The 14,782-nt window shown below is 31.4% G+C and overlaps 2 protein-coding genes across 3 annotated transcripts in view; both read right to left on the bottom strand.

Annotated features, from left to right (window-relative positions):
• Positions 1-14,782, bottom strand: part of LOC115889630 (protein cueball) — a 52,090-nt gene that overhangs the window by 13,717 nt on the left and 23,591 nt on the right. The window lies entirely within an intron of this gene.
• Positions 6,631-8,712, bottom strand: LOC115889632. 2 transcript variants are annotated; one of them, XM_030909681.1, is made up of 3 exons: positions 8,489-8,712; positions 8,290-8,382; positions 6,631-8,235 (listed from the first exon to the last, which is right to left on the bottom strand). In XM_030909681.1, exons 1-3 carry the CDS (start codon positions 8,667-8,669, stop codon positions 7,121-7,123), a joined length of 1,389 nt encoding a protein of 462 aa, XP_030765541.1. In that variant the 5' UTR covers positions 8,670-8,712; the 3' UTR covers positions 6,631-7,120. The 2 variants fall into 2 exon arrangements, with proteins under 2 accessions (XP_030765541.1, XP_030765540.1); XM_030909680.1 differs by having other exon boundaries at positions 6,631-8,382.

Genomic DNA, 14,782 nt, shown 5'->3' with positions numbered 1-14,782 from the left:
GGCCACTAGCTTTTTAATTTTAACAGCCGGGTGGTCGGGGTTCAAATTGTTGTAAACATGATGCAAAAATAATAGTTATTTGCTATAATTTATGAGCTAGCACACAGAGGTCGTAGCGAGGAAATTTTGCAGATACCTATTCAAACCATTCTTTAACATAGAAAAATAAAATTTAATTACTGTTGCGTTGAATTTCATAACGGAAACTTTAATATATAATATAATTTATAAATAACTATATGTTATCCGTGTTAAAGTCTAATTATATCATTACGTTTGCACAGCCAAACAGCTGATAAAGCCTCATTTTTATTTTGGGACTGCCGAAATAGAAGGTCAATGCCGTTAGATTAGCATGTGATTTTTTATATCACTTTCTATGTACTCCTTACCTACATGACTTATCTCACACACCTTCCCACTTATCTAGGATCAATTTATGTTAATCCAAGGTTTTTAATCTTAAAATATTTTATAAAATTTTTGTCATGTTATAATAGGTATACAGTGTGATCGAATAAAATCATCACAGATTGAGCAAAGAAATAACAATTTAGTTTTCATTTTCCCGTATTTTTTCTTGATTTTTTTTGTGAAAGTAAAATATTAAAGCGCTTAGCAAAACATAGGCACCCTAAACCTCATTCAAAAGGTAAATAGCAGGGTTGGAAAAAATCATGATTTTTTTTTTAAAATCAAAAAAATCCGATTTTTAATTTAAATCTGATTTTTTTTATTTTAATTCAAAATAATATTTAAATCGGATTTCCAAATGACTAGGACTTATTTCCAATTAAAGTCCTAGCCTAAATGGCTAAATGTATACCCCGATACCGATAACATTAACAATTCTACGGGGCGTTTCCGATTTTTCTACATCGGTCACCAATATATTCCGCTAAAAAAGTCGTTCGCTTCAGGCCAAAAGAATTTTTTTTCAAACGTTTCAAAAGTATTAATTTTTGTCATTTTAGCGACTAGGCATAAAAGTAAAGAACTGTTACGCCGTTACGCCTAAGCACAAAAGTACAAAAATATATTATTAAATTGATATTAAGTGTCAAATTCAACGAGTGTACAAATTGTTGCTCGATTACTGTTTATATTATTTGCAATGTTTGAAATTGATTAAAAAATTATTGGTAATGTTTAAAAAAATAGTATGTTCTATTCGGAATAAAAATGTACTTTTTGTGCCTCCCTGTATCGTCGGAATAGCTTTACGATGGTCCTTCAAAGGTACAACATCGTCAAAAAAGTATAATTCTTTATTATAAATAAAGCAATACACTATTGTTCGGAAATAGGTCTTAAGTCGAGAATGAAATTAGTATGTATTGTCTCTAGCAATTCGGAAACATACAACCGTTTCAAAAAAAAATATAAAACAACATATTTTCTGATAATGATTATAGATTCTCGGGAATGGAGATATAGTCTCTATATTAGAAGAACCTAGTTCTGCACTAGACTTTGCGAATGATATGTATTCGAATAGCGAATTTTTGTCACTTATAAATTACTTTAAAATAAATCCCTGCGTTTAGCGGTCTAATGGATTCACATGAAATTAGTTCAAAAATCGGTCCAACAATTAATTTGGTGAATAGAAATTTTTATATAGTTTTATAACATTTACAATTATTTTTCTATTTATTATCTGTTATAGAAATATTTTTTATAGTTTTCTAGGACACATTTTTATACCTTTTACAGTTATTTTTTAATTTATAATAAAGTTTCAAAAAATTTTTTTTTAATTTAAATCACATGATTAAAATTAAAAAAATCACTTGATTTAAATCTTGCCAACCCTGGTAAATTGTGTCCAATGAAGTTATTTTGGTTTCAAAAATACGTAGTAGTTCTATGGCCACAGAATATTGGGACACCCTGTATAATTTGATCTCATTAATTTATTTTTTATGGAGTACAGACAGAAAAAAATATAATATATAAATTATCCATGCATGATTTATATTGTTATTCTAATTTTAGTTTGAAATAACAAATTACCGCTATTAACTTGTGTATTTACGACACTTTAACCTATATTGTTTGCATGCTAAACACAGGTTTTTACAATTCTAATAATAGGATCATGGACGGATCACGTAGACCTGCCCGACAAACTGTTACTCTGACTAAAGATCGATTAAACATTTGGCCGTTGGCCTGGTGTCAGATTTAGGCGCATTACTTTGAATGTCAGTTATCATATATTTTAAACACTGCTTAGTGCTAATCAGAGATCAGAGATAATAAAAAATTCTTTATCTAAGATACCTAGCGATATAAAACTAGCTAACCCGGCAAAAATGTTTTTGCCATATAAATTATTCCTATGATTACGCCTGGCACGGATAACGATCAAGTGATAATTGATCAGTTATCGACCGGGGTTGAAAATTATTCAATTACTAATACATATCCATATTAAAAAATTGGCGCCGGCAGGCACGTATAGCCGCCCATACTAAAATATGTTAATAAAAAGTTGGTAGGCAGTTCTTTTAGTTTCAAAGTAAAGGAATTTTTCCAATTTTTTTTGTCTCAAAAACTGCGACATTGACTGATTTTGATGTTATTACAAATTTTGTTGCAAATATTATTCCTAATCTTAAATTGAAAACCGCGTTTCGCTAACTACTGTAATTTTGGAGTTACAATTTTTAAAATTTTTAACCCCCTCCCATACCCCCTACCAACCCCCCACCCCCACCAAAAACTAATGGCCAGATTCTTGGGTGCCACAGTATTTTTGTGCCAAATTTGGTTAAAATCGGTTTAGCGGTTTTTGAGTTATCGTGTTACAGGCGGACAGACAGAGAGACGGACAGACAGACAGACACCATGAAATAATTTTGTATTTAGGTCATTTATGACCCAAATAACTCATTTTGAGTGAAATTAAAAAAACTTTTTTTTTGCCGATCTTAATATATATATAGCCTAGGTAGCATACCTATTGGCACAGAATAATTAATAGTTATTCTGTGCCTATTGGTATGGTCGGCTAAAAATAGAGGTTGATGGTGGAAGGTTGAAAATTTAGGGTTGTATACAGTATGCTCCCGGATTGTCTTTACAAGAGGAAAATCTTTTTATTATTGACATTTTGAGAAAAATATTCGTTCTTCATAAGAAATTTTGCTTGTTCTAAAATGTTAATCTCGTTTATACTTTTCCAAATTTCCATACCGTTTTAGAGAAAATTAAAAAAACATGAAAATAGAGCTGAATTTTAGTCTAAGTCCTAAAAATCAAAAGGCGTTTCTATGGTAAATATCATTCCAATTTCATTCTTTGATAGATAGATATTGACAGAATTTTAATTAACGTCTTATTTTTGCTGTTCTAAAATGTCTTCATACAATTTATTTAGTTCAATGCTACGGAAAGGGTGATGATAATAATTATCGGAAAATGTGATATTTTAATAACATCATAAATATGACGTTAATCAAAATTAATTATAACCATCCTTTGAATAAGAAGACTAAGGAAGCAGCATATCAAAAATCTTAGGTCCACCGCGATGGGACTCAAATATGGCCGACTTAAATTCCGGTTTATCAGTGCCGTTCTAATTTTATTTAAAAAAATGTAAAACTATGATGTAGGGTAGACATGGGGTAGACTCAATAATTTTTTTATTATTTTACGTTGTGAATAAATGTTGGTAGTTATTAAAATTGTTATAAAAACATATTATTATAATAAAAATAGATAAGTTTTAATAATTATTTATTAACACAAACATCCGATACGCTACTGAAGCAGGTAAGTCAAATTGACGTATCTAAATTCTTTGACATCTAATCTTTGACAAGTAGTAAATAAAAGCAAAAATGCAAGAAAAAATATATAATTAGTTAAATTAAGTGAATTTCATAATTGATCGGTTTTCTACACGTATGTGTATATTAAATAGTCACTTACTAGCGAAAAGTTGTTCCATTATTTCACTCGATTTTTGCCGAGATCTACCGCACGCTACACAACTAACTATTTTAGAGTCTTTTTCAATAAATCGCAATAGTGTCACTGTTAATTTAAGTTCTGCCACAATTTCCATCTAGATTTACTACCTTTATACAACTATCAGTGGTAGAATAAATAATAAATAACATAAAATAAGCTCCGTAAAGACAAATCTACAAAATTTCAAATCAAATTTAAATGTGTCAAATGAATCGTCAAACAGAACTGTCAAGGATCCCCATCCAAGAGTCCTTTTTCCGCCCACCATGCATGAATACATGGATAGCATTATGCTCCTTCCTTAGTCTTCTTATTCAAAGTAACCATCTATCAAAGAATGAAATCGAAATTATATTATACCATAGAAACGCCTTTTGATTTTTAGGACTTAGAAAAAATTCAACGATTTTTCAAGATTTGTTAAATTTTCTCTAAAACGGTATTGAGATTTGGAAAAGTATAAACGGGATTAATCATTTTAGGACAAGTAAAAATTTTTATGAAGAATGCATTTTCTTCTAAATGTCGATAATAAAAAGTTTTTCCTCTCGTAAAGACAATCCGGGGACATACTGTAGAATGTTCAGCCATCGTTCACCGTCACGTCATATATTGTCGAAGTCTCTCAATAAATTGATAACCATATGAAATATATTGGTGACGTCATTACGCATTTCGTAAATTATTATTACTGCATATTCTTTTAGTAATTTTCATTGGCAGTTGATTTGGGGTTATAATTTTATTGACGAACATCGATCAATATCAAAATTAAAAAATATATATATAGACATACCCTAAAACTCATATTTGACAAATAATGATGACGTAATGGTGAACGATGGCTGAACATTCTGTATGTATTTTTTCGTAAAAAAATAAAAAAAATTGGGGTTGACCACCCATATTACTTAGGGGTATAAAAAATAACAAGCTACAAACAATTAAAAGCTAAACAATATACCGGGTGTTTTTCAAAAGTAACTCACCCTTATAACTTTTTAATTTTTTGAACTAAAAAACCGAGATTTGGTACTTTATTATCATGGTACTTTACATTAGTAAATGACATAAATCAGGGATTGTTTTCGGTCACTTCTCTTTCGCCGGAGATGACTACAACTTTTGATTTTTAAATGACACCCTCGGTATTTTTTTACGCTATTCGACAGAAAATGACACTCTGTGTAGAATGACGTATCATGTCAACTTTTAACATTTTCGCATATGGTTTATTTGAAATTGCAACATGCGGTTCATAACGACAATTTGACTCGAAATACCAAGCGCGTGGTACCAAATTATTCGTAAAAAAATGCTATTTCCAAATATGCTAATGAGCCACCCTCGTTCCATTTGAAAAAAATGATTAAAAAAAAGACACGAAAAATATTAGAGGATGAAATCTACTTTTCCAAGGCTGATTAAAAATTCGTGTTTTTAACATAGCCATGGTATTCTGAAATTAATTTAAAATACGATTTTTGTAAGCGAAAATGTCTAAAGTGACAATTAGAAAAAAAGTTAGTGCAACAAGTAGTTGTCAGTGCAATAGCCTGGCAAATGTACGGTTCTTTATGTAGTCTTCAAGTAGACTGTCCCAGATAACGAGTGGTGATAAAAAGAGATTACTTTTGTGACATTTTTGAAATAAACGTTTGGGTAAAAAAAAACCCAAGTTTTCTCTAATTCAAATCAAACTTCTTTTTATATTGCCATCCGTGACGCTTGTTTATGATTATTTCTATAAACAACTAGTAAATAAAGTTTTTAATCAATAATTAGGGTAATCTATATAGCAAATAAAAAAACAATCTATTTTTATAATATATCTCATTAATAATGCAAATAACACTAGCAATATATTCATTTTTTTTTAATATGAAAAAAATCTTCCAGTGGATATCCCAAGATACACAAATATTGCGTAAAAATATCTATAAATATAAAACATTCCATAAAAACCGTATCAGCACGTAATTTTTATTAATGAATGCGGTTTACGTCAAAAATGACAACAACAATTTCCTATAAACAACGTTAGATTTTTCAGTATTACGAGACGGGGCCAGCGTATTAGATAAAAAAGGTTATATAAAATATTTACTATGGAATTACATTACGCGATTTTATCAGTTCGACGAAACACGATTAAGATTTCCTAATAAATTTTATGGATATGTTGGTATTTTATAGGATTATCATAATGCACGCATGCATGCAAATGTTTTAAAATATATTCAGATTGTCTTTTTCATGAATTTCACTGTTATACGGAGTGACTCAACTCAAGAATAGAACAAGTAGTCGCCCTCGAGAAAAGAGGCCTTAAGCACAGAATATCTGCGTATATTCATATAGCTAGATATTATTAGATATAATAGCTAGATATTCTGTGGGCCTTAACAGTCGCACTAGGACCAGAACTGGGTACCCGGAAAATGTGGAACAGGGGGGTTAGCGACTAACCCCAGGTTTTCTTAAAATCGGAACGGGGGTTAGCGACTGACCCCACGTTTTCTTAAAAGTTGGATAAGTTTTTAACGAAAAAAAGTTTAGAGAACCCAAGGATTTTAATTAAAACTAATTTAAATTAAATAAACATTTATTTTTTATTAAATTTAACGAAACAGTATTCAAATCGTATATAAAAGTGTAAAATACCTAAACATTACAATTTGTGCAATTTCTTATTGTGGTAATTTGCTCGCTGGCTGTATGCCTAGGGCAAATATACTTTTGGCAATTAGAACATGCCTTCATATATTTTCTATCGGCCGACCTTGGACAAACAAAACATCTTCCTTTTTTGGGAATATTTTGCACAGCGGATCGAGTAGCTGGTCCTATTGATTCACGACGAACATTTTGAGTCCCCTTTTCTTTGATCGATTACTCATATTTATTTGGCACAACTCCTTGCCTAAGCATTTTAAAAAAACTTTTCTTCCTGATTTTTGTTTTGGATTTTCTCTTGCCCAGTTCTCGTTAGCTTTTATGAAAAGAATATAGGAGTTATAACTAACTATATCGATCAAATTAAAAAAAACCGCCATCGGCCATCTTCTTGTGCCACGCCGACAACTATATCCTCTTACACATTTATCAAGCGTATTGACGCCGGCTTTGGTGGAGTTTAGTACAAAATAATTTCTGGCTTGTCATTTTGCACTTGCATGTTGTGATGTTGTGTAGATAGCACAGTGACGACCTTCTTCTTTTTTGGCACATAACTTACAAGTATTTCCCGGTCGCGAAAAGCAAAGCGAATTGTGCCAGGTGTTGCATCCTTCAAAGATTGTGGTCTTAGTTCTGGTGGGACGTCTTTTCTGTTACTCATTATCGTTCCCACGACAGTAAGATTTTGATCTAAAAAAGCATTTGCTGTTGGGAGAGATGTAAATTTTCTGTCCATTGTGATGTTGCGACCACTGTTATGCAATTTTGCTAATGCTACAAGACGTTTTACAACTGCCGGACCACTATTGTAATCTTTGGGCTGATTTATTACTTTTCCAGCGTATGGTTCTGCAGCAAAACAATAGTAATTTTCTGAATCACACAGCACATTAGCTTCAATTCCGTATTTACCAGGTTTGGTAGGAGTATATAAACGAAATTTGCATCTTCCATGAAAGGTTATAAGCTCCTCGTCTATTACAACTGACTCTGAAGGAGCCAAAAAGTCTGGAAATTTGCTTGTGACTCGCTCCCAAATATCTCTTGCTGCAGCAAGGTTGTCATATTCTTTACGAATACCTCGAGTAGCTTGATCATCAAACCTCATACATTTTTGTAGTAGTTGGACACGAGAATGTGAAAACGTAGCCCTGTAAATTGGCAAATTCTCTTCACTGAATAAGTCGATAAGTGGATCTTTATTTTGCTTGTAAGCACCTGCTGTTATCAAAAATCCCATGTATCCTAATATTTCATCTTTTTCAAAACTTCTTGATTTTTGTATGAAAGCAGATTGCGGAGTGCTTTCTTTTACAAGGGCGAGTTTCTCATTCGTATATTGCAAAATAAAATCAATGATATCATCATCGAAAAAGAGCCGGAACGCTTCAATCGGCAGCTTAGGATTTATTCCGTTTTTTAGACCTGGTGCTTCTCTCATTAGATTGGCAGCTATTTGCCTTCGTCGAGTAATGGGTTTAGGTTTCCATGTCAGACCTGATACAGAAACCATGTCAGAACTGGTTTGATCTATTATACCTTTAGGTCGTGGACGACGTCTTGCTATAGTGTCTAGAAAAACAATCAAAAGTACTACTAAACCATTTTGAGAATAAATGTACCAACCATCATTATTTCCCTCCGTATCACTACTTTCTTCGGCTGAATCCTCATCCATGGTTTCTTCAGATTCGTGCTGCTCTAACTGAGAATTTGGAGCTAAAAGAGTACAAAAACATTTAGGATATAACAACCCCTATCAAGTATTTGCCATGAATATAGCATTCTTTTATGGTTTTTTGAAACCATCTATTTAGTTACTTACAAGATGACTCATTTTCTGTTTCTTCAAAAAAGCGATCCTGATGTTCTTGTTCACCTTGGTCGACTTCGGATTCTTCGTCTGAGCTTTCCAAATCTCGGTCTATGTAATCCCTACACAAATCATCGTCATCCTCATAAAGAGCTTCTTCCAGTTCGCGATCAGTCAAATATCTTCCACTCATATCCAAATGTAATTGAATCTTTTAGAATATAAAAAATCAACACTAGACTAACACTCATTTCTGCAACAACTGAGATGATACTGGTAAAAAGTTGCCAGACACATCCATATCGTTATTATTAGGCGCGTCGCGCACGCGCGGACATACTATGCGTTATAAAAACGTCCGGCGAAGGTCAAACTCTTAGCAAATTCCAACAAATTGTATGTCTAGGGATTGAAAAAATATGTAAAATAAATGTCCTAAAGGATATTTGAAAAGAATGTAAAAATAGGTAAGTAGTGTTAAAAAAGGTAATTGGGGTCATCGCCTGACCCCCCACTTCCAGGTGCGACTGTTAAGGCTTAAGGCTGAAGTATGACGTCACTAAAGAAGGCGTAGCGCTATTGTGTCAAGATGTCATAATATATTATTGGCAACACCATCGCATAGTGAGAGTATATATAGCTGCATTCAGAACCTCGCAATTAGTGGAATAAATTAGCGGTTTAAATTACACTTTATACTTTTTAGTTTACGATCATTCACAATTCACAATGTTTAAAAAATACAATTAAAATTAATAGAATATCATAGCAACAGCTTGCGTTAGTCAGTTGTATCTGGGGTTGCCACCTGTCCTTTTTTGGAACAAATTGCCCTTTTGACTTTATTTATCCTAAAATGTCCTTTTTATTTACGCATTTTCCCTGAGAAAATTATCTATAGCAACCAGTAATAATTCTTTCGTTCAAATTTAATTAGCCATGTTATAAAACTTATTAAATGTTTTTTTTTTTTCAAAAATCAGAAAAGTATTAATTTTTGAACCGTCGATTGCAATATAAAAAAGTTCTTTTAACGCCTATAGGCATAAAAGTAAAGCATTTTTACGCAAGTACGAAAGTATATTATTAAACTGACATAAAGTGTATTACTTTTAAATATTTTTATGTTATTTTCAACGTTTGAAGTTGTTTAAAAATTATATGTGATGTTTGAAAAAAAATATCATGTTCTATTCGGAGTAAAAATTACTTTATTTGTTCGCCCGTATGTCGTCAGCTTCGCCACAAAATGTATCATTTTTACTCATAATAAAACAGTGTACTATTGTTTAGAATCGGCAACAATATTTAGAACTCCCCGTTTAATCTCAAATGATAGTTTACGATTTATTATTAACCAATTCGATCTTAAAATTAGTTTTTCAAAATTTTAAAGTAGCGATTTATAATTAACCCCCCCCCTTGGTCTTTTCTCATAGTCCAATGTCCTTTTTTCACTTTGCAAAAAAGGTGGCAACCGTAGTTGTATCCACAGAGAAAGCCTAATATTTGGCTTATAAAACAGTCAACTTTTGATTTCTAACCATAATTTCTCTTGACGGAATATAATCAAAGGCCAAAATGACATTTCTCGCAAATTTTGAAGTATAATGTGGAAAAGTTAAAAGTTTGATAACTTTTTCAACTAATTGAAAATGTTTACCCCTAATTTTGAAGTTCTGAATGCTTACATTGAAATTAAAGGAACTAACTTCTACGCCAATTGGAACCACTAATTTATTTCACTAATTGCGAGGTTCTGAATTAATCTTAAGAACTCTAAAAACGGTAAAAAATCTCTCAATACTATAACTATTACAAGCTCGACTACTTTTTATCAGAATTTAATAAGGGGACCATTTTTATATTAAAAATTCTTTACAATTCTGAAACTTCTGCACTACCTACCACTATGGAGAAATAACGCAATTTTGCTTGTTGCTGCGTTATCTACTGTCTACTGCCATTACTCGCTGACGATTATCCACAAAACACATACACAAGAAGAAGTGCGAGCGCCTTGCTAAATATTGGAAAGTGAAATTGACGATTAAATTTGACACTGTTGACAAGTCTACTGCTACTAGCGCCCCCAATTTCGCTTGTAGGAACTACGGACTAAATTGTCACGCATGGCGGGAAGTTTAAAAAAATAAAAATTTTTATTTCTTCATTTATTTTTAATTATGACAAACAAAAAAATACACCATTTTTTAAAAATATGTTTAATATCAATATCAAATATACAACAGAAATTAATTTCACCACAATAAATTAATAAAATTGAAAGAATAATGTTACAAGTAGATCAAGAGACAAAATTAATTATAACAAAACTGAAAAAAATGGCGTCATAGATGGCTTAGAAATAAAAGATATATCATAATTTTGAAAGTAAAATTATATGGGAAATGTCTTCGATCATCATTTTTAAGCCAACTGGAGAACTGGACGATTATATCAAACATACAAGCTGAGTTCGTTCATAGTGCTCTGAGAAATCTAGATAAACAAAGAATAATAAATTAAAAGTATTCCAGGGGAAAAGAGAGGAAAAACCTGTATCGTCTCTGATATCTGTCAGGGTATTGTTGAAAGTGTCATGCTTTTGCTCGAAGTTTTCAGGTCGATCAAAAAGATGACATTTACAACAATACTTTGCTGTAACTTTCACAAATATCAGAGAGAGTACATACAGGTATTGCCTCTCTTTTCCTCTGGGATGCTTTATATCTGTTGTTCTTTGTTTATCTATATTTCTCAGAGCATAATGCCGAACATGACTACAGTATATAATAATTTCAATATCCGAAGTGGAAGATCACCTTTCTGTTTTGTACTATGGTCCCTTTCTTCCGATGGCTCATCTCGTTGATATTTAGGAAGGATAAATAGGAAGGAAAATATAAAATTCAATTTGATTTGATGATCCTTTTCTGTCACCTAAAATCAGGAGAACGACAATGAGCATGTTAAGATGAAAAAAAAATTATCAACACTTACCTACACGTTAGTCCGAGGAGTTTTATCAAAAACCTATATTTGCCTAAATAATTTATGTATTAAATTTGCAAAGCAAACTGCAGCTTGTAAACAAAAGAAAAGAGAAATGGGGACAAGTCAACGTCAACGACCCGACAAGAAGAAAAGTGGTGTTCGAATAACAAATTATGGGTCACAAAAAATTGTTTTTGTCTCCTTTCAACGCACACTTTAGAAAGAAAAAGAGATGAACTGGAATACTGAAAGAACGTCAAGGCTTTATCTGTCACTCTTGTCAATAATTTATCGGTAAGGAAGATTCCTAGAAAATCGCTTGTAGTCAAGTTTTCAACCATTGCCGGTTCTCCCATAAGAAGTGTCATCCACCTGCGATTATCTACTGACTTATCTACTGCCATTCAGTGGCGCCTCGTGACCCGTGTCACTGGGTAGGCGACAAAATTTTAGTTGCGTCTATTTGCCCCCCCCCCCTCCTAAATTTACATAGTACCCTAACCCAGTTCGTAAATATATGTTGTCTCTGGGTTAAAAACATTTAGACTTTTCTGTAATATCTGTTGTTTCGTCTTCTTGCACCGAATAAAATAACGTGCTCTTTTTTTTTCGGATTCTTTAATTTCTGTGGCGTGTTCTGAAATACAACCGGTTATATCATTTTGAATAACGTTTCCAATTTGTTTTAAACGCTTCTTGGATTTTCATATCTGCGTATCTTGAATCAACGATAGCTTTCAGCATAACGAATATTACACTAAGAAAAAACAACAATGAGTTATTATTTTTAACGTAGTTCAAAGTTAATTTTAAATAGGTACAATGAGTTGCAGTTCCAATAATATTTCCTTATTTATAATCGATACAATTTGATATCAGTTTTATCTAAAAGCAAAGTCATATTTTTATTACCTTTCACATATGCTTTTTTTGCATTGTTGCATGTTCATCCCATTCTAATATATTGTTTATTCAGTAGTTACCTACTTATAATTAGTTACTAATTATTATTTTCTTGTAATCGGTAGTAGGTGTAGGTACTTCTAATATCTCGATTATTTTATGTTGTTTTAATTTTCAGATCAATTTTTTTTCTATTTGTGAATATAATATACTGGATGCGTCTCAAAAGTGGCTCGCCCCTATAACTTTTTTATTTTTTTCAGATAAAACAACGAGATTTGGTATGTTAGTATTAGTACATGACATAAATCAGGAGTGATTGATATATTCAATTGTTTTCGGTCACTTCCGGTTTCACCGGAATGACTAAAACTATTGATTTTTAAAAGGCATCCTCGGTATTTTTTTACTTTATTCGATAGAAAATGACACTTTGAATAAAATGACATATCAGATGCCAACTTTTGACATTTTGGCATATGGTTTATTTGAAATTATAACATCCGGTTCATAACGAAAATTTAACTTGAAATACCAAGTGTGTGGTATCAAATTATTCGCAAAAAAATGCTTTTTCCAAATATGTTAATGAGCCTCCCTCGTTCCATTTGAAAAAATTGAGATATGATTAAAAATACGATTTGGGCATCTTTTAACACTAAGAACATTAGACGATCAAATCTATTTTTCCAAGCTTCCTTGATTAAAAATTAATGTTTTTAACACAGCCATGGCACTCTAGATTGAAATTTAAAATACAATTTGTTTTTGAGCGAATATGTCGAAGTTGACATATGATAAGTCATTTGATTCAGAGTGTCCTTTTCTATCCAGTAAAGTAAAAAAATACCGTGGTTGCCATTTAAAAATCGAAAGTTGTAGTCATTTCCAGTGAAACAGGAAGTGACCGAAAACAATTGAATACATCAATCAATCCTAATTTATGTCATATACTAACATATCAAATCTCGTTTTTTTTATCTGAAAAATTAAAAAAGTTATAGGGGTGAGCCACACTTTTGAGACGCACCCGGTATAAAAAAGAGCTTTGGTATGTTAGTATGAGACAAAAATGAAATCTATATTATTAATTTTATTTGAATTTTTGCATTGCATTCTCTCGAACCTCAAAAGTTTTGCAATATTTTCTGGAAAATGTAAAAAACATATATAATTTTCAGCATTATTTTTCGCAAAAAAACCTCATGGGAGCGTTTCTGTCGACCTACTACCATTTACAATACCAGCACTTATTCTGGGATATCCTGTATATGTGTTTGTTCTATAATATAATCAATAGTTTTTTCGCAACTCTTAAATTTCAGATAATATGTTTAATTATTATTTATTGGTGCTAATGGATATGTTATTATTTTTTAAAAGCAAATGATTGCCCACGATTGACGAGCAAGCCATGATATTATTTTCATCGATAATTTAATAACTTATCAATTACACAAATAAATCATGCAAATTGCAAATGTTTTGCCGCATTTGTTTAGTGCCAACTAGACATTTCGCTGTTGACTTAAGCACTGGCTAAAAGTTCGAATTACAGGGTACTACGTGATCGGAAACACATACCCAATGTCGTCGCATCCATGCCTTTTTTTTTCAATTTTTATCATTGGGTTAATAAAAATTCTCTACCTCGTTGGTTTTTATCGCAGCAGAGCAATATTTAAACAATCGATGGCGTTATATGAGAAGTACGTCAATAAAATACAATGCTACAAAACAATATGCTCATTACATTAAATTTGTATGGTTTCTATTATTTTCGAAATTACGCGTACATTACAAAAAATATTTTACAATGGACACGGCTTTTAGAAATAATTAAAAAATATGTACTATTTAAAAAGTAGTTAATACTGCTTTGGTTTTCATTTATTATTTTAAAAGTAAGTTATTGATATAATTACTGAAGCATTTAATTTCGAAGCACTTCGAAATTAGTAGTTTTAATTATTATACTTTATACTTATGAGTTCACGATCATTCATAATGTCTAAAAAAATAAAATATGCTCGAAAAAAACGGTGTCAATATATTTAGGTATTAGTTTTAGAGAGATTAATTAAAAATAAAAAAATATAAATTTTCCAGGCTTTCTTAAAAAAAAATATTAAAAAAACAAGAACTGTCGTGAAATCAAAACTATATTAGGTATTTACTTTAGATGGTCTGTATTTACTTTGCTATAAATATGGTAATCGTAAATAATACAGGATGTTCGAAACTCTACGCCAAACTTTCAAAAAAATAAAATACTTTTTCTTCGTTTTTTTTTTAAATGAAAAACCCTGTATATTACTTTTTCAATAGATGAAAAACTAAAAAATGATCATTTTTTGCATTTATTTCAAAATAATTAACGGTTTCGCAGATATCGCGGTTTTATAT

Source organism: Sitophilus oryzae, unplaced genomic scaffold, assembly GCF_002938485.1.
Source record: "Sitophilus oryzae breed Bouriz unplaced genomic scaffold, Soryzae_2.0 scaffold_817_pilon_pilon, whole genome shotgun sequence".
NCBI lineage: Eukaryota > Metazoa > Arthropoda > Insecta > Coleoptera > Curculionidae > Sitophilus > Sitophilus oryzae.
This window is presented reverse-complemented; position numbering and strand designations above follow the sequence as displayed.

Bases quoted from the DNA above. Each gene is read 5' to 3' on its own strand.
- LOC115889632 (XM_030909680.1), bottom strand. From the start codon at position 8,669: ATGAGTGGAAGATATTTGACTGATCGCGAACTGGAAGAAGCTCTTTAT. The intron at 8,383-8,488 runs GTAAGTAACTAA...GTACTCTTTTAG, and splicing joins AACAGAAAATGAGTCATCTT to CTCCAAATTCTCAGTTAGAG.